The sequence below is a fragment of the Solea solea genome, chromosome 14 (genome assembly GCF_958295425.1).
Source record: "Solea solea chromosome 14, fSolSol10.1, whole genome shotgun sequence".
NCBI classification, from domain to species: Eukaryota; Metazoa; Chordata; class Actinopteri; order Pleuronectiformes; family Soleidae; genus Solea; species Solea solea.
In genome coordinates, this window is record NC_081147.1 from 19,331,729 (window position 1) to 19,351,277 (window position 19,549).

Genomic DNA, 19,549 nt, shown 5'->3' on the forward strand with positions numbered 1-19,549 from the left:
GAGTCCCCACTGCACTTCGCCGACCTCTCATCGCACCCATTTATCACTTCATCTCAAATATCAGGAATGATAGTCTGACTCCAAAACAAAATTGACTCCACATAAACTCTCCCGATGAGAGAGTGACAGCTTCAAAAGAAACCATCCTCCCCACAGTGAGAGAAATCGGTGATTGAAATGTGTTGTAAAGACAAAGAGAGAGAGAGAGAGAGAGAGACAAGCTCAAATCAGGAGTAGACTTGTTACTAATAATAATAGTTACTGATAATTACTGGTTCAATCATCACTCGCCTTCATTTGTTCTTGGTCAGTGGCTTTAACAACACAGCTTCTGTGTGTACAGTTCTTTATAAAAGTCTTAGCAACGATATAATGACCATACAGTCTAATTATTTCTCAAATCACTTTGTTGGAACACTGACGGCAAACGTGTATTCAGTTTTAAAATAAACACATTTTTCAGGACAAAAAGCTTCTACAGGTTAAAGTGTCAGGTATTTAGCATCACCTACAGGCTCATAAAACTTAAATTAATCAATTAGCAGCAAATATCTGCTGTTACACTGGGTTTATTCAAGATATTACATACACATGTTGTTTGAGTTAAACTCATTGGCAGTCTGCATGTAGGGCTGCAACAATCTGTCGATTACTTTCTTGATTCCTCGTTTGGTCCTTGTCAGAAAACGTTGAAAAATGATGATCAGTAAATGATTGTGTTCTTAAATGGCTTATTTTTGTCCACAAACCAATATCATTCAGTTTTAATGATTGACACAAAGAAACAAGAAAATATTCATATTTAAGAAGCTGAAAAATCCGAACACTTAAAGGAAAACTCAAACCGATGAATCAATCTTCAAGCAGCTCTTGTGTGTGTGTGGTTAAGATTTGGTTTGTGGTTAGGTTAAGCTTAAGTTAAGGTTAGGGTAAGGCATTAACTGGTTATGGTAAGGTTAAGCATAAGGTTTTGTTTAGGCTGCCCAATTGAATCAATGTCGTCTCCTTAAAAGGAGACTATATATTTGTTATATGGCGCAAAGAAACCAGAAAAAAAATCATATTTAAGAAGCTGAAAAATATGAACGCTTGTTTAAATTATTTCAAAGAAAACTCAAACCGATGAATCCATCTTCAAAACAGTTCATCGAATAATAACAAAGACTTTTCCCCCATACCTAAAACTGACTCCTTCAGTTTTGTCTCATATATTCATTCACCTGCTCAACTGACGACATCATTTCAGTTTCATACCCACAGCATTATTTACAGTTCCAAGCGTTGCATCACACCCTCTGTGATATGCGGAAGGCTTAGTCATTAACCACAACACAAAAAAACAAAACAACCCTCAAGCATCAAAATCATTATTAAATGTCAAATCTCTTCCTCACTTCATTTCTGCAAGTTAAAGATTAAAAACATATCATGTTGATCATAGATTTTATCGGGCCAGTGCAAAATCAACCTCTTAATCGGTGTAAACAGAGTCTGATGCACTATCCATCACTAATGGCTCTACCAGTGTGTGGCCGCTGCTGAAACAATGGCCTCCTTTCCTCTCGGCTATTGTCCTGCGGACAGACTTTGACATGGCTCAACATAAGCACAAGGAGCTCGGGAAGAAGTCTTTGCTCAGGTAGCGTGTCACTTTTCCATGACCTTTGCTGGCCAGAACAATTCCAGGCTGCCTCTTGCTCCTGCATCCGCTTCCTCCTTGTGTCTTTCCCACGCTTTGTGTGTGGACAGTGAAGGAAATCAACGTAAAAACATTGTAGATACCACAGTCATAGGCTGACAGAGGTATGTGTGTATGTGTGTGTGTGTTTCCTTTGTTGGGATGAGCTGTTTATTTGGAAGTTACGAGGAAGACTTTACTGTCTGTGACACACAGACCTGGCACAAGGTGGAGGAACTCGTTTTTGGACTGGCACTGAGACAGTGAGGTTGACTGTAGAAAAACATGCATTCTCCTCCCCAAATATTTAATCCTGCCCACCCACTGATAAGTGTTGCTGGAATAAACAACGTCTCACAAGGAAATCCTAATATCAACGAGGAAAAACTGTCAAAACTGTCATGCGCCACAATTACCTGTCAGTCAGTTCAACAGGACAAGACTACCTCTAGTGGCTCAAGGGAGAAGTGCAGGCTGAAACTATTGACATGTTATTGTCCTATAAAACGTGCAAATCCAATATTCTTCTGTCACATCCATGCATAATAAAAAAAAATATGTTACACATAAATGTGAGCAACGAGGAGCCTGATTATATGTCTATTGGTAATATTATTATTATTATTTATCATCTAAATATCTGTAAAAATGCATTAAATGTCCCTTTATGTATTCAGTGAACCATATACGGAACGCTGTGGTGTTAAAGTCCTTAAAAAGCTCAGTCTGGTCAAAACTGTATCTGCACGAGCATGAACGACTTCTTACCATTTGTGAGTGATGAACAACACAGGATGAAAACGGCCACTTTGGAGATGATGTCTGTTGAATCCATCGTGCCAACAACTCCGCAACGCGCAATCCAAAAAAAATGCGTGCGTGAAAATGAAGTAAAAAAGCGTCGATCACAACTCCGCGGGAGCGACCAAAGTTTCTTGTTGAGGCGTAAGTTTAATATCAAAGCGTCTTATTTCACTGTTGTCTCTTTCAAGTCAAAACCGGTGTAGTGAATCCAGTGGGTCCTCAGGTGTACATGCGAACAGCGGCAACAGTGAAACTCCTGAATCCCATGACGAGTCCGCGGGGGAGCGGATCTCTCCTGCGCCACCGGACCGTCCAACTCCTGATCCGGCACTGAGGAGCCGGCTGCACCGCTGTCTGCTCCGGGCAGGTGCTCCCAGTTAAAAAAAAAAAGTTAAAATGAATGAAAAACAAGGGATCGTAGAGGCAAACAAAAACGGTCTTATATGTGTTTTTTCCCTTTTTTTCTGAGTGAATCGGAATCAATCAGCTCCTGCGTTTTATTACGCGCGCGCCTTGGTCACAGTCTCTCCTCCCTTTCGCGTCTGGGAAGCTTTTACAGTCCACGACGCGAGGAGCGCTTTATGGAGACACGGGAGGAAGGATGCAACGTCACTTTTGGGGTGGACAAACTCGTGCGGAGGAGCCCACTTCAGAGGAATAACAGTGGTTTGTGCCACAGAGGGATTTCAGAGGGGGAAAACCAGCCAATATGACAAATAGTAATAGGATTCATGTGTGAAAACTCCATTAAGACAATCATAGCACTGTATTCATGTTGAACAATTTTCAAACGAGGCATTGTCTATTATATAAACGTTCATTATGTGATTGCTGTATGTTCTCTTCAAAACTAAAAATCAACATTCATATCAAAGCTTTCAATTATACATGAGAATATAAGATGTTGTCAAAGGTATAGTGTCCAGAATTGACCAGAATTATGTGAAACATACATATGACACGATATTTTACAATAAATGTAATACATTTTTTTTTTCATTAGGGATCATGGAACATACCATTTTTTAGTCCGATACTGATACCAATATTACAAACTCAAGTATCTACCAATATCGGTCCGATACAGTCATTTTTAGATAATTTATGAAACTGTTAACGACACGTGTTCTGAGTCATTTCAAGGACATAATTCTCCAACTGTATAACAAATATTGTTCTCCCAAAGAGGAAGAAATAAACCCAAACATGACTCAGCTAAAATGCTTTTGTCTGTGCATAGTGAAGCATGCGATATATATATAACATGACCTTACTGACATGTGATCAGTGAATAAATGCCAAATTGAAAGATTTAGCATCTGATTCAGCAGTTGATCATTAAACCACAGTCTGTGCCTTTTGTTTGTTTCCTCTGATAAAATCATTCTTGTGCATAACTGAGGTTAAAGGACACAGCAGTTATCTTGTCACAAGAGGAATAGGAAGAAAAAAGCAAACAAGTGTCATGGTATTGGATTGAATCTCTCTCTCTCTGCCCCGAAGTCTAGAGAATAAATATTTACCTGGATTTATTTTTAACTCCTGAAACAGGATACGCTGCTTTATATATCTGTGTAAATAATCCTCTTTTGTGCAGCAGACGTATACCCTGCAGTGTGTGGATGTGTTGCAGACTGTTTTTCTTCTATTACCACAACAATTACTTTGCTGCTGCAGGGCCACAGCAGCAGCAGCAGCAGCAGCAGGCCACTGTAAATATGAACATCCTGCCCTCACCTTTCTGCACGCGTTACAACTGCAGGGAGAGACACCATTTTGGGGACGAGGAGGCCCGTGGAAGAGACTTGACACGACCATATGTGGTGAGCTGTGGCAAGCAGCTCTCTTCGTCACTGCAGCATAAGAGAAATGTGAAATGACACAAGTACATGGGAAACAGATTGTAACATCCCAGTTGTGGGACTCAATTTGCTCCCTGACTTACTGAGAACACAGACACAACCGAGGAATTCAAAGATTGTCATTATCAATCACTATATAACACAGTTTCTACATTCTTTTTGAATGAAAACACCCAGGGGAGTTACTAATGTTTGCGGTGTCACGTAAGCGTCTTCTACAGCTTTAGGGTCACAGAGAGACAAACAACCATTCACTCACACTCACACCTACAGTTAATTTAGAGTGTCCTAATCCCCAAAGCTGCATGTTTTTGGACTGTGGGAGGAAACCGGAGAACTCAGACAAAAACCCACACACACACACACACACATAGACACACGCACACACTCACACACACACACATAGAACATGCAAGGCTCTTGTTCTGACCAAGTGGCAAACCAGGACAAGTGCTATAGTTGTTGTAGTGGTTAGTGTGCTAACCACTACTCCAACCATGTGGCCAACACCAAAGGTTATAAATTATTAAATGATATGTTTTTGACAAAGCTTGCGACGGTGCACATTGTGATTATGCTTACATGACACCAATAATCTAGTTATTTTTTTTGACATTATTCAAATAAAAAATGACATTTACATGACTAATATTAGCTAATATTCAATTTATGTTTCTGTTTAAATGTTTCAAAGTCTGACTATACATCTACCTCAGGTCCACTGCCGACAAAACTCAGATAGAACGTGATAATCTGTTACTATTGCTGGGTTTGTGACCCCTAGGGTCGTGGCTTCTTTTTCCTTGTGTGTGTGTGTGTGTTTGCATGTGAGTGTGTGATGGGCTGCAGGGTTGCAACATTTACTCCCTGGAAAAGACTTGAAGCCAAAATCAGTGTTGTTATATAACAAAGTGCTAATACTTTGTTACTGTACTTAAGAACAAAATTCCTGATAGGTGCCTAATAAAATGTACTACTACTATTATTATTATAGTTAATTTTTTTTAAATCCTAACATCACCTCTTTCCAAACTCATATGAGTCCAGGAAGTGCTCTTAACAAGAGTTTTCAACTAAATCCCCCAGATTTCTTACTATGTGAATTGTGCAAATCAACTGTACGAGGTGCAGCACTTTGACAAACGTGTTGTTACACTGGTAAAACGATAATATGCTATAATTCCTTTCTGAGGAGAATGTTAGCAACTTTCTCAACCTTAAGTCGTCAGTGAGGAGGAAACATTCCCCCTGGGACACGGGGGCAGCAGATAAGTCTCCTGATGAACAATTGCTGGAAGTTGCAAGCAGAGAGGGCTGGATTTAAAGTGTTTTATTTTAGAATCCGGTGGTGAAAACACGCTATGGGGGAACTAACTGCTTCTACACGCACAGCATGAACACTTCCATGAGCTTCCACAGCAGCGTCTACAGGGGTAAATGAACTAGGAGAAATAAAGTCTTTCCTCTGCAGGAGGAGGAGGAGAGAGATTTTTGATGACTGTCCAAACCGTTCTTGTTGCCAGATTTAAAGGAAAGAAATGTACAATTATGGAGAAAATATTTGTGGGCAAAATAGTCATAGAATCATAGAAAACTGAAACTGTTGTGTTGATCAAACTATAAAGTTATATACATAGATATTATATTAGTATAGTGGCCTGTTTTAACTCAATGAAAATAGGATATTTGTTTCTATTCCTCAGCTTTAGATGCTGTATAAAAAAAATCTACAGTAATACATTCAGTTTTAATTTGTTTAACATAGTTATTGTCTCTTTTTCAGAGACAAAGCTGTTCAAGTATGTTGTAGAGAGTAAAAAATATAATATTATGTATTTTGCCTTGTTCTAAGAGAACTGGAATAAGAGATATCTATAATGACAAACCCTGAACACATGAATGGCACAAGTGACGTATTTCTGATTATTAAAACCGAATTACCGATATCTGAAACTAGTTTTGATTGGCAAGAATGACGTCACAGATATCTTAAAACTACAATTCATACTAGTCACAGTGAAATTACGACTACTCAAAATGACATCACACATATCTGTAATGGTTATTCCCGAGGTCAAACTTGGTGATTAAATGTTTTTTAAAAAAAGCTTGAATTAAAAGAAAGAAAAAAGACGGCGCTTCTATATTTTTATATGGTAAAGAGTTCCTACTGCTGACAGTGCATTCACAAGCATAGTTTAAACTTTGTAATATACACTCGAATGAGCAGCAAGAGAGCTTATATTTATACAATAATATAGAGTAGACTGCTGATATTAGGATAAGATATTAAGAACAGAATTACAATTTAAACACCATTCATCGTCGTTGGAATATGAACGTCTGATTTTAACAGGTGTCATTGAATGCAACACAAAAAAAGAAGGGGCTCACGCGCTTTACCGTAAAACGTTACGTAAGCGCAATATTTGCGTTCGCCTTTTTTTAGATGCTAAGATAACATGGACCCGTCTCATACAACTGTGAAATGTAGGTAATATTTACTACTACTAGTACTTTAATTTTGTCATTCGTATAAGTGTTTTTTAAAAATATTCAGGTTACTAATTAAAGATTTGGTAAAGTTAGCTAACAATTATCAGACTAGCTAGTAATACTAGCGGTCACCTAGCTAGTAGCTAGGTGACCGTTAATTAGCTAAAGTTATTTACCGAGCACAGTGAAAAAGTTAGCACAGAATACTGAAACTACTATTATGAGAAGGTGAACCCATGAAGTGATGGGACTTAAGGTTAATTTTTCATTTAAATTAAAAAAAAGACTTATACATTAGAGGGGATTTTGGCGATTGAGTTTACTCTATCGATTAGGATTATTTTATTGATTAATCGAGTAACTGGTCAGAAAATGTTGAAAATTGTTTATTAGTATTTTTCAATCCAGGAAATGATGGTTTTCAAAGGTCTTATTTAGTCCACAAACCAACATTGTTCATTTTTAAATAAACCACAAAATATTCACATTTAAAGAAGCTGAAAAATCAGAAAACTTTCAGAAATCGTTTATAAAATAGTCGTTCTTTCATTTAGAAATCGATTAATAATCGATGAATCGTGTAATCGTTTCAGCCCTACACCATAAATAAGTGTGAAAGATTGTTTTCCATTGTTCTATCACTGTGTAGGATAGTGACACTTGCTGCAGGACGGTTTTGTTAATAAGAGACATGTTTATTGTTGATTTCTGAGATCAAACAGAAAGTTGTGATGTGCTACATTTCCCCCTTTTGTCCTCCATAAGTGAAATGAGAGTTGCTTTTTTAAGGTAGACCAAATAATCAGTTGCCATTTTCATTACCTTTTAATTAATTTGATGATTAATACTCATTTTTGTTATGTTTACACATTTTTTCATTTTAAGAAACAGACACAACGTGCAGATGGGAGAAGCAGAAGTGTTGTTCACTGCATGTTTATATAAGTAGAGACATTTGTTATTATTAAACTGTTATATTTTATCAAGGGGGGTGCAGCCATCAGCCATAAACTGCACTTAGTTCTAACCATCAACATTGGCCATAGAAAGATCTTTATTGGATGTGCCTCTAGTTGTTGTCATGACAAAGGGAAAATGATATTTGGTCCCTTTACAAAAGGGATCTGAGGGGTTGCTTCATCTAACCATAGAGCCTTGTTAAGGTGTTTTCACCCAAAACGATGTCATAGCAATTTTTTTCTGAAACAGCTTGACAATAAAATTTAAGGACATATTCAAAAACATTTTGTTGCTCTGGACGTTGCAATTCTTGCTTTGTCTACTACTGTTTTTTAAACCCCCCTGTGCTTTACCATTGAGTGTCAAACATCACCCAACACTTGTTGAGATGGAGTAATTTGCTGTTGCTCTGTCCATGTCCTGCCAGTTTGACTTGCCTTTGTTCACGTGCAGGTCTCATAGAGAACCTGCTGCAGAAACAGCCGGCAGACTATGACGAGGTGATAGAGAAACTTTTCTCTGAAGTCTATCGTCTAGAGGATTCTCCCAAAGTACCAGATCCACAGGTAAAAACTCTGTCAAAAATATATCAATCTAGTTATTTATGGCTATTGTATCGAATATACAGTATATCGTTTTAAATATAATGTAGCATTATTTCACCTTTATGTGGCCATTAAAGCTAAAATCTGTCAGCAATTTGTTTCTGAAACACTTTTATTTGTTAAAATGTTTTGACAGCTAATTATTAAATTAAATTGTTATTTTTAAGTTACCTTTTATTAATCAAGTTATCTAATTATTAAATGAAGCTATCTCATTTGATATATGTTTATTTTGGTCATCCAACAACAAAAAAATAGATCAACAACAGAGGAGAGAATAAATGCAACAAAGATACAGAAATAACAATAACTCTGTTCTCAATGAAACTCTTATTTGCTTGTGGATTATTTCTAACTCTATTAACGTTCTTGCAAATACAAACTTCTTGCAACTATTATATTTTTTTTAAAACATAATCAACCATTTGAGCTTATATTTGCTGTCTTAGTTTACAAAAATATTTAGAATATTGTGTGATGTGTGGCTAATTTTATCTTACAGTAGCAGACTAAACTGCAACCAATATAGCCCACCCCCTTTCTGTCAAAACTCCACTCCACATGGCTTAACAGTATTGTAAGGGCTACAGACACTGTAAAATCTTTTCCCCCATACTTCTTTATGGCTATAACCTTCTCTCACAAGTGTGTTGTGGAAACTGTGTAGCCTTTAGTTGGCATCAAAACACAAAAGAAGTTGTGTTTGTCCATTGTGGGCTATTGTAAAAACGTGGTGGTCTAAAATGGTGAGCAGACCCAGCTCCTGACAAACAACTATTCATACAATCAGAGGATTGTACGCTAAGACATTACGCATAATGATTTTATCTTCAATTTCTGCCAAATGCAAATATTTTCACCTGAATTTAACACACTGGACCTTTGAGATGGCAGTATTGTTAATTTTCACACAGTTTGAGGAGTGTGCCATCCAGCTGTGGAACTGGGCAGTCACTAAGAATGTGGGCTCCACGCTCAGTAAAAATCAGAAGGCCAAAGGTATGCCTCTATTTAATGTTTCTCATAAACACTAATCTGAAATCTCAACATTATGTCGGGGGTGGTACCAGTCGTCTATCACGGCCAACTCAAATGTTCTCACTGTCTTCACAGTGCGCCATGTTGCATGTATTCTGCTGTCCTGCTGTGAGCCTGACAATCCAACAGAGGGCATCCTCCGCAAGCAGATCCTGGTAAGCAGCACCATAGCTGACCACTGGGAGTGCTCAGTTCTTCAGGAGGACAGGGTCTGTTTATCTGTGTCTAATCTTTACAGATGGCCAGCAAAACAGGAAGAACCTGGCTGGACTGCAAAAATCCCCAAATGGCAGATCACTTCTTAAGGCTTGCAGTCAAGGTGAATGAAAAAAAAGCTAAATTGATCTTAAATCTGTGAAAGTATGGTGTCTTCACAGGTTATTTCTATTGTCCCTAGAGCCTGGAGACCCTCTACAACATACTGACGTCCAGAGGTGATGGAGCAGCTGACATCACTTCCACCAAAGTGGATGTGGAGAAGGATCTGCTTCGAATCCTCTCGTTCCAGGCGGAATCGGTGAGCTGTGGCGCATGTGATGTTCAACACCTCCGATGTGAATATTTGTTCTTGTGATATTTGGCATCTGACGAAGTGCTATTCTGACAGACTTGCAGTGTGAAGTGTGAGACAGCTCAAATGTGAGCTGAGACACAATGAGAGGGGGAAAAAATCCTAGTCTGTGCTAATAGGGAAATATTCCGTTGTTTGCTGACACTGAACAAGAAGTTGATGTCTCTTCATTTTTGCAGGCCATAAGTCAAGGGAATAACCACGATGCTGTGGTGCATATGCAACGCTGTAAAGACATGCTGCTGAGGCTGCCCAAAGACGTACAAACACCACCACTTTATATACTGTCGTCTTGTACTTTTCATACACATCTTAATTGAAAAAAACATGTTAATTGTGATCATATTTTCTCTCTTCAGACTGCGTACCTCTCACTGCTGTGCTACAACTTTGGAATAGACACTTACAGTATGAGGAAGTTTGAGGACTGTGTGTTGTGGTTGAGGTAAATATGATGTTCAAACTTGTGCAGACTAAACAGTTGTTTTTGGGTTTTTATAAAAATGTAATACGTGTTGAAAACAATGAATATCTTTACGTTGCCATGCCATAAGTGTATCGTACCTAATACTGTGATAATTCAGCTTGATCGCACTGGTTTTTATGGCTGAACCGTGGAAAATATTAAATCACATTTGCAGTATTGGTCAGAAAAAAACATCTTTTCCTCAAATAATTCAGAAGTCAGAAAAGGTTTTGGATTCATTTCTGTTTTTCAGCCAAAGCTACGATATTGGGAAAATGAATGTGAAATATGCACCTGGACCTGATTTCCAGGTAAGATGACAACATCAAACAATAGGTTAAAATAGTTGTCCATAAAAATGTTGGAGAACCTGTGTAGCCTTTAGAAAGCATCAAAACTCAACTGTTTTTTTGTTTTTTGTCCATTGGTCCAAAATGGCAGCGTCCGTAGAGCTGACCTGGCTCCTGATGTAAACATAAAAAGGCTCATTCTTGGATTAATGAACAAGGGGAATTTGGAGGCAGCATTTTGGACCACCATGTTTTAAATGGACAAAATAAAAATTTGAGTTTTAAAAGATAAGTGAACGCTTACGAGGGAAAGATGCAGACAGAGATATTCATCTGCAACCTGTAACTTCACCAATAAATATTGCTAAATTCTACCTTCAAAATACTGAAGCTGTTTTTTTTATTTTTCCTTCACAAAAAGGCTAAAGTGTTGAGGCTCCTCGCCACCGTTTATTTTGAGTGGGACTGTCAGAGGTTTCAGGAGAAGGCTCTTAATGCTGTCAACTTAGCCAACAAGGTGAGAGTTAACAAATCCTTTTCACATTGTTAACACATTGTTCACAATGAAACCACAGATGCTGATTTTTCTGTGAAATTTGACAGGAATTACCGAGCGCCTCCGGGCTGTACTTAAAGATCAGAATCCTCCTGAGATGCCAAGCCTCAGACGATCACGTCAGAGGAGGTCAGTTATTACCAGACCTCGTTGGATTATTAATTCAGAGCATACAGTAATTATCGTATCTTAGAGAAGTAAATTTAAGGGTGAAAGCTTGCTAATATGACTCTATGGTGCTTTTTGGAATATGAAAATATCAGATCATGATTATCCTGACCATAATAAGTGTGATTAATCTTTTTGAATTTGTAAACAGAGGAGCGGTGGAGCCTTCTGTTTGTATTCTACTTGTATTTTGTTTATAACCATAAGCTTTCAGAAAATTGATTAATCATTCTTATATCGTTATAAAATACATACATTACGAGAAAATGTAACAAAAGTTGTATTGTTACAAAAAACAGGGTGGAGCTTTGATCAGAGGGCACACAAGAAGTATTTTGTCAAAATAAAAAACAACTTAGAAATAAACCTGCTTTAACCACTAAAATGGCACAAAAAGACACCAAGAACACTTTACCTTATTTTGGTAAGAGAGAAATGGTTATTTTTGATATTTTGATAAAAAATACACATTTTTTAGATCATAAATCATGACGTTTACCACCATCAAATTATTGTGAGGGTTTGTTTTTCACACCGGCTGATAAAATCGTATGTCGTCCCGTTCCTAATCAATTAACGTGGATCTGTGAGTTTATTTGCTCCTGAAATACTTTAAGTCTATACTGTGTCGTAACCACTCCCTTATCTTTTACAAGTTAGCTCAGGTGACTGTGCTTCTATCTTCTAGGTGTCATTGTGTCTGTCACTTCATAACATAAGCACATTTTAAAGAAAAGTCTCTTGATAGACAGTAAATGTGTCTTCAGGACTTGGACAGATGCTGGAGTCTGAGGTTCCTCTTGAGGTGTGTCTGAGCACAGTGAAACTGCTCATGTCTGAAGACAGGTAAAAACCTCTCCATTGCCTTTGTTCGCGGCACCTTTTTCCCTTCAAACCTGAGTGACGTCTGCTTTGGTTTCTACAGAGAAGTGCTGGCGTTTGAGTATTTGAAACACGTGTGTCAGCGCTTCGAGACGTCCCCTGACCTGGGCAGTGCTCTTGTTCTGAACATTGAACTACTGCTGCAGAGAGGCAAGGAGCTGCTGGGTAAACAGAAGATAGAGGATATTATCACAGGTACTTTAGTTTTTCTTCATTCATATGAAATGAATGAAAATGATGTGATGAAGTTAAGAGTCTTTTTTTTTTTTTTTTTTACAACTAAACAGGCCACTATACAGGAAAACAGCTAACACCGAAGGCCCTCACAAGTCTGCATGTCATACTGTGGGATAAAGCAGCAAAACATTTTGAGGTACAGCAAAATCTTGTTCCTGACTCTTGTACTAAAGCTGCTAACTGTTAATAAAATATCAGAAGTTAGGTATAATCCAGATATAATGAAGTATAACCTTGTTTTTATGTTTCTGTCCAGGCCAAGAACTACTCGGAGGCTCTGCAGTGGTATAACTTCTCCTTAAGTTTCTTCAAGGCGGGCGAGATGGAGCCCAACTTGGCCAAACTGCAGAGAAACAGAGCGTCTTGTTTTCTACAGCTCAAGCAAATGGAGAAGGTGACGCAAATGTAGCCACAACAGCAAGAAGTCAGGGGGTAAACTGACGCGAGGTGTTGTGTTTATTACATGTTTATGAAAACGTGTGTTTTCTCAGGCCAAAGAGGCGGTTAAAGAAGCAGAGAGGTGTGATCCTGACAACATTTTCACTCAATTCAGTGTTTACAAGATCGCCGTGTTGGAGAACAATGTGGAGAAAGGTACAGTATCTGCAATATGCATTTCCTTTGTGATGCGTGGTAGTTACAGCGCATCATAAGTCGCTGTTATTGTGTACCAGCGACAGAGGCAGTGCACGCAATAGGACGACTGTCCAGGTGTCCCGTGGCCCGTGAGGACAAACTGCTGGTTTCTGAAAATGCTGCGTCCAGTCTGCTCAGTCTGGCTGCTCAGATGGCTTTGGAGGTAGCACCCAGAGTCTTTATCATTTCTAGAATCAGCTGTGTATTCATGTATTGTCGTGATGGTGTACTGTAGGATGTCAGTGTGTAGCTTTGACAGATGCTCTACAGAATTAGCAGCGTTTGTGGGTGGGAGGCCGATTATTATACATAAAAACTACTCTCTGAAAACATATCGGGATGTAATCTTTGATTGTTAGCTATTTGTGAGGGTGATATTTATCTATATAAATAGAAAATGTCTCTAGGACTCTATTTTTAATATAATCTGTATGATTGTGATGAATATGACGTTTATATATGCTGCCTTTGTTCCCGTGAGACAGAATGAACAGCAGGAAACTGCCATGAAGGCACTGGAGAGTCTGTGTGAACATTCCAAAGACGGAGCTCAGGTTCTGACTGCTCTCAGGTCTGTGACAGCACAAATAACATCTTCATCTTCATCTTCTACAGCTTTATCCTCCACATGAGGGGTTGACATAGGCGGGGGACACTCCATCACAGGGACACGTAGAGACAACCACCCACTCACACTCTCACACCTACGGTCAATTTAGAGTGTCTAATTTACCCAAGCACAGATAACATATGTCACAAATCTATTTTTACTCGAATGCATAATATAATGAAGGGAGGATGTGAAGGTTTGTTGTTTGTTTTTTTACCCAGGTGGCTTTATCAGCCATGACAATTTTATGTTTAAATGATTTTTTGTTTTTCTGTTTGTTTTATTGCTATTATTATCGATTGACCTAAGTGGCAGTGGGATACAGTTTATGGTGGAAATAACCTTCAGTTCACGCACCTTCACCTCGCTCGATCCATCTCCTCAACAGAGAGTCTCTCACTTCTCCAGTTTCCTGTGCACTCAGGTGCACTGATTGGCTGAAGTTGTGCCTATAACACAGCAAACAAATAATTCAGACGTATTGCAACCCTTTACACCCTGTGGCTCACTTTGTGCCTAAACATAATTACAATGACAATAAAGATATTTGTTGTGTAGAAAAGTGGCATGCACTTTAGACCATGTGGTGTAGATCGTTTTAAATAGTGGCTCCTAGTCCTTTATATGTGTGACACCAAAACTCTGTCTACTGTTTTATACCGGGGTATGTGATTGGATGGGAGAAAAAAAATTTCTCTATACTAGTGTGTGAAGTATATGTGAGGAAGAGGAGGATGATGAGAGAGCAAATTTGAGAACCACAGTTGTAAAAAGGCTTTACCCTAAAGCTATCCTAAACTCTGGGAGGCCCAACATGACTGCAGGCGTGCTGCTGGGCCCTGGTTATGTCACTGACAGGTTGGAGACTCAAACGCTTTCACATGTGTAAACAAAACACGACGCTAGGGTTTCACACATGATGGCTCATGTGCTATGAGACTGTAGTGAGTGTGCTGGATTTCCAGACACCTCTGTGATCCACTGACCTATATTCCCCCTGCTCCACTGAAAAGTGTGTCTCTGTATAATAAAGTTAGTAGGTGAAGGAAAAAAAAAAGGAGGTCAACTCCAGTTTCTCCATTCATCTTTTCATAGGTGTTTGGTTCGGCTCGTGCTCTCCACGTTAGAGAAGTCGAGTGATGAGACGCGGTGAGTGGGGTGATGATAAACTGCAGTTATAAAGAATCATTGTAGAAATTGATTTACATTCACTGCCTTGACTCTGTGTAGGAATGTGGGTCTGGATACCCTGCTGCCTTATTTAAAACTGGGTGAGTACATACATACACAGTATGGGTTAAACTCTTCAGTGTCTGCTGAGCCTACAACTGTTTTGTTTACAATCTTCACTGCAGCTCTGCAAAAACTTTCACATCAGTCTCCGATGAGTGTCGAGCAACGCACAGACGAAGCTAACTGGTTCAGGAAGATCGGTACTGAGACGTTCTCCGTCTTCGAACACGTCAATGTGACATGATTTGCTGTCAATTGAAATCTCGGACCCTCATTTTGTTTCTGTGTGTGTGTGTGTATTTATTACAGCCTGGAACTCTGCTCTGCAGTGTGAGGCCTGTCCTGACAGGATGAGGGATTTCTTTGTGCTCTCTTACCAGGCAAGTACCCTCATTGGTTTTGTCGGGTGAATTCATCAATATCTACAGTACATGTGGGTTTTGGATCAATAACGCCTGAGCAGGCAATTTAACATTCCTTTAGAAAGGTAAACGTTGTCAGTTTATCCACACTGCTCCTTCCCTTTGTGACCTCACCTTTACCAGAGCTCCTGTCACTGCACATTTTTTAATTTCCATTTGTCCATCACAGATTGCCTGAGTTAGATAGTTTGTTATGTGTAATTGGAAGCTTCTATTGTTGGTTAAATAAATAGAAACTGTGATGGAGTTTGTCACAATTAAAGGTCCAGTGTGTAGGAATGAATGACATTACCCCATCACCCCTACTTTTTCCCTGACTAAACACTCTGCCTGGTTTTTCTGACCTGGCTGCTGTAGAAACATGTCAGCGCAAGATGGTGGCTTCTGGATTGAAAAAGTAATTGGACATTTATTGGTAATATATTCAACTTCTGCCAATATCCTAAATATTACACACTGGACCTTTAAGGTGAATCACTGAGCCACTGTCTTTCTGCCGCTGCTTGACATGACGTGTGGTGGAAACCTACACAGTATCACAGAGAGCGGGAGAATCGATCAATACTTTTTGACGTCTTGTCCGTCCACTAGTTCTCCCAGTTGTGCCCTCAAGATCGAACGCTGCTCATCGGCCAGAAGACGTGTCTGCTAATGGCCGCCGCCGCCTCATTGGAGCTCTGCCGGAAGTCTCCTCACTCAGAGCAGGTGTGCCACCCACTCCCTCTGCCCATGTCCTACATTTAACACCCGCCCTCTTCACATGAATGGAAATTCACCAAGACGAGTGGAGAGGAGAGGTGACTAACCATAGCACTGGTGCTGGCGTAGGTGGTCCATTTCCTTTGGAGGAGGAAGCCCAACACTAGATGGCAGTGATGGATCCTGGATGTGTGTTAGTTGTGTCTCTCTTGTTTGGTTCACAGACTGAGGAGCTCACTCAGGCCCTGGAGTACATTCAGATCTGTTGGGAGGTTTGGAAAACACTGAAAGCGTCAGGTAACTTTCACGTCGCTTCACTGTGTGCAACTGTTGATTGGTGGGAACATTAATAAAAATGAAGTTATAGCTTCAGTAGGCAGGATCACTGGGAAAAATAGTTGACGGTTGAGTTTTATCTATTTACTTTATTCAAATATTTTGCGTTTTCATGGGACAGATTGCGACCAGAGGCAGTCTGTCTATGTCTGAAACTCTCTGCTGATATTCTTTGAAACACAGGTAGATTTGACCTGTATGTAGAGTAGGTGTAGCAGAACAGAACACAATGGGATTGCCGACTGTACCTTTAAAGATGTACTGTCAATACTTACTTACTCACAGGAAGCTTTCCCATGGACCCGACAGACACACTTTTGCTGCTGTATGAGTTTGAAGCTCGTGCTAAACTGAACGACCCAAAGGTCGAGACAGTGCTCGAGTCTGTCCTGGAGCTCCAAAATGTTGAAACCAAGGTGCTGGAGATCATTGCTGGTAAAAGAAAAAAAAAAAAAAAACACTTTGCTGACACACTCAAAGAAACAGACGTGTTTTAGGACAGATTTGCATTATGCAGGTTTTTTCTTTTTCTTTTTCTCCCCTACATGCAGCCTTATCCATGGAGCCTCCAGCGCACTTCCCTGTGCTGTGTAAGAAGGCCTTGAGAGTCGCGCTCTCGCTGCACAAGAAACAACCACAGGCTGACTTGGACCGCTGCAGGCATGCCCATCACTCTTCTCCGCGAAGACACCCTTGACATTTCATTAACAATCCATTCCCACAAAGCAGGAATTGGGACGAAAGGGGGTCTCTGATTGTGTGACTGTTTTTGTCTCACCGCTTTAGCAAGTGTGTTCACAGCCTGATCAAGCTGTCCCTCCCGAGCGGCGTGTCAGAGGTGGAGGCCCACGTGCTCGACGAGGTGTGGGGCTACTACGAGGAGGCCCTGTCCATCATCGCAGCCACGGTGAGTCAGTACCAATCACACACACACCACGATCCCCTGGCTGCCACCTCCTGTTCCATCCAGCAGAGCGGCTGCCTGCTATATAATTAACCACCTCTCTTCCACTCCATGCCTGCCTGCTGTTCTAGAAGTCTCTTTTTTATCAATGGGCTTTCAGCTGCACTTCAATTAGCAGATGCTTCCATTCACCACCCTCTTCCTGCCAATTTGAATGTTAATGTCCTGTACAAATCATCACACTGCCGGTGAGCTGCCGTTCTGAAAGAGGCATCAAATTATTGAGCCATTACAGTGTTTTTTTTGAGGCAATGCATATTTCCCCTTTCACACAGAGTCATTAAGACTGTGGAATTTCTTTGGAACAAAGTAAAAGCCCCAGATTAAAGAGTGTGGAAAAAAAAACCACTCACATTAAGAGTTAGTGTAGGTTAACATGCAGTCGAACAGGAAAGTTAGCAATGTGTGTGAAAGGGGGGTTTACCCACTGAAAACGCTGATTTTTCTCCTTCCACACACTTGGCTCGGCTGAGTCACCCAGGTGGCTTCTATTTGACATGATTTCTGAACCTCTTCCTGCTCTTTCTCTGTAGAAGTCGGACGACTTCCCAGAGTCGGAGACCCTGTGGCTGCTGACTCGGGCTTGGAACACGGGAATACTGCTGTACAGCCTGGCTCAGTATCCCGAGGCTGAGAAGTGGTGTGGCCTGGCCATGAGCTTCGTCTGCCACCTGGGATCCATGAAGGAGAGCTACGAGACACAGGTACAGGCCTGGTGGGGAGGGAGGCAGGGGGACAGGAAGGACCAATGACCATCGTTGCTCCTGAAGATCTTTTTAAGTCAAGATTGTCTTGTGCACCCACAGATGTCTGGTCTGTACAGTGAGGTCCTGGACAGGTTGGATAAAGCCAAGACAAACTTCATCACAGAGGAATAATTGAGTCAGTTCCACTCTGTTTGTTGTTTGTGGTCAAATGTTCATCACATGACAGAGTTTCTGATTGAGTTGTGTAAGTGCAGGCTGTTCTAGTCGCTTAGTGTTTATAACACTTCTGCTTTGATGTTGGATTCACCCTCCTGTCAATAAAGGTTTTTTTTTTCTTTAAATAGCAATTATTCGCTTAAAAGCGGAATAACAAGCACATCCAAATCGTAACTGAGTCACATATTTTATTTTCAAACAAATAAACTCTTGTCAAGTCCCAAAGTAAAACCCCAAACAAAAGAATCGCAGGACTGTTCCCTCATGACTAGGACAGGGAAGACCACAAGGCCAAGTGTCCTGATAGGCTGTACCACCTGCAGTGACAGGAAGGAAACTACTGTACAATCAAAGGGTTCATGTTTGCAAGCACTTACTGCACAGATGTGCTAGAACATAAACATCACCCAAAAGTACAAACAAGAACCCCAACCCCTCCCTCCCCAGAAAGAAAATAAAAATAAAAGCATATATGTCATCATTTCTCTCACCAGAACAAAGACCCTCGTCAATTATACACACACAGAGGCATTCAGGTTCCATCTTGTTATAATACCACGACCTCAGTGGAAAGAGTAAAATGAAATCAAGTTCTTTGGGCTTTGACATGGCTGACTGAGGTATGAATACCACACACATCGTTAACAGTCAGCTCGTATTTCAACGCAACACCAGAGACGACCGGTTCTAAACTTCTAATGATGAATTGATCGATGCTCCTGGTTTCTGTGATATCGTGTCGGATTCTGCCTGCGTCTCTTTTTATTTATTTTACAATATATTCTTTTTTTTAAAATCTATACAACCAGACACGTTCCACAAGAAATCACATGTAGACAGGCCCTATCTGGGGGACATCGCATTCCCCCCCCGACTGACTAGTTAAGTGTTCCAGTAGGCATTTGAAGTGAAATAATAGAACAATCAACACGTTTGTATGGAAATGATATCTCAAAGGAGTAGCTCAAACTTTTACTTACCTGACATTTGTGGTCTATAAAACATGTTTGTCCCAGTTTGATTCACACATGCATGAAGCACAGGTGAGGGGGATCTGCTGGGGGGGGGGAGGGGCTTATTTACATTGTACAGCTACCACACCCTTTGAAACAG

The 19,549-nt window shown here is 40.1% G+C and overlaps 2 protein-coding genes across 3 annotated transcripts in view; one reads left to right on the plus strand and one right to left on the minus strand.

The window, feature by feature from the left end:
• Positions 1–3,021, minus strand: part of kdrl (kinase insert domain receptor like) — a 44,931-nt gene extending 41,910 nt beyond the window's left edge. Inside the window, exon 1 of the mRNA XM_058649757.1 lies at positions 2,447–3,021. Within this exon, the coding sequence (XP_058505740.1) occupies positions 2,447–2,513 (67 nt within the window). The 5' untranslated portion in view covers positions 2,514–3,021. The remainder of the gene's footprint in view (positions 1–2,446) is intronic.
• A 3,729-nt stretch (positions 3,022–6,750) lies between these two features.
• Positions 6,751–18,555, plus strand: tex11 (testis expressed 11). Of its 2 annotated transcripts, XM_058649764.1 has the most exons (28): positions 6,751–6,834; positions 8,254–8,366; positions 9,320–9,404; positions 9,519–9,598; positions 9,682–9,762; positions 9,841–9,960; positions 10,194–10,274; positions 10,374–10,459; positions 10,734–10,791; positions 11,192–11,287; positions 11,374–11,455; positions 12,262–12,340; positions 12,420–12,571; positions 12,664–12,749; positions 12,870–13,007; positions 13,105–13,207; positions 13,288–13,412; positions 13,735–13,820; positions 14,955–15,008; positions 15,090–15,130; positions 15,215–15,292; positions 15,402–15,472; positions 16,106–16,219; positions 16,438–16,510; positions 16,835–16,984; positions 17,101–17,456; positions 18,047–18,217; positions 18,320–18,555. In XM_058649764.1, exons 1-26 carry the CDS (start codon positions 6,807–6,809, stop codon positions 17,244–17,246), a joined length of 2,406 nt encoding a protein of 801 aa, XP_058505747.1. In that variant the 5' UTR covers positions 6,751–6,806; the 3' UTR covers positions 17,247–17,456; positions 18,047–18,217; positions 18,320–18,555. The 2 variants fall into 2 exon arrangements, with proteins under 2 accessions (XP_058505747.1, XP_058505748.1); XM_058649765.1 differs by lacking the exons at positions 17,101–17,456; positions 18,047–18,217; positions 18,320–18,555 and having other exon boundaries at positions 16,106–16,311; positions 16,835–16,871.
• The last annotated feature ends 994 nt before the right edge of the window (positions 18,556–19,549 follow it).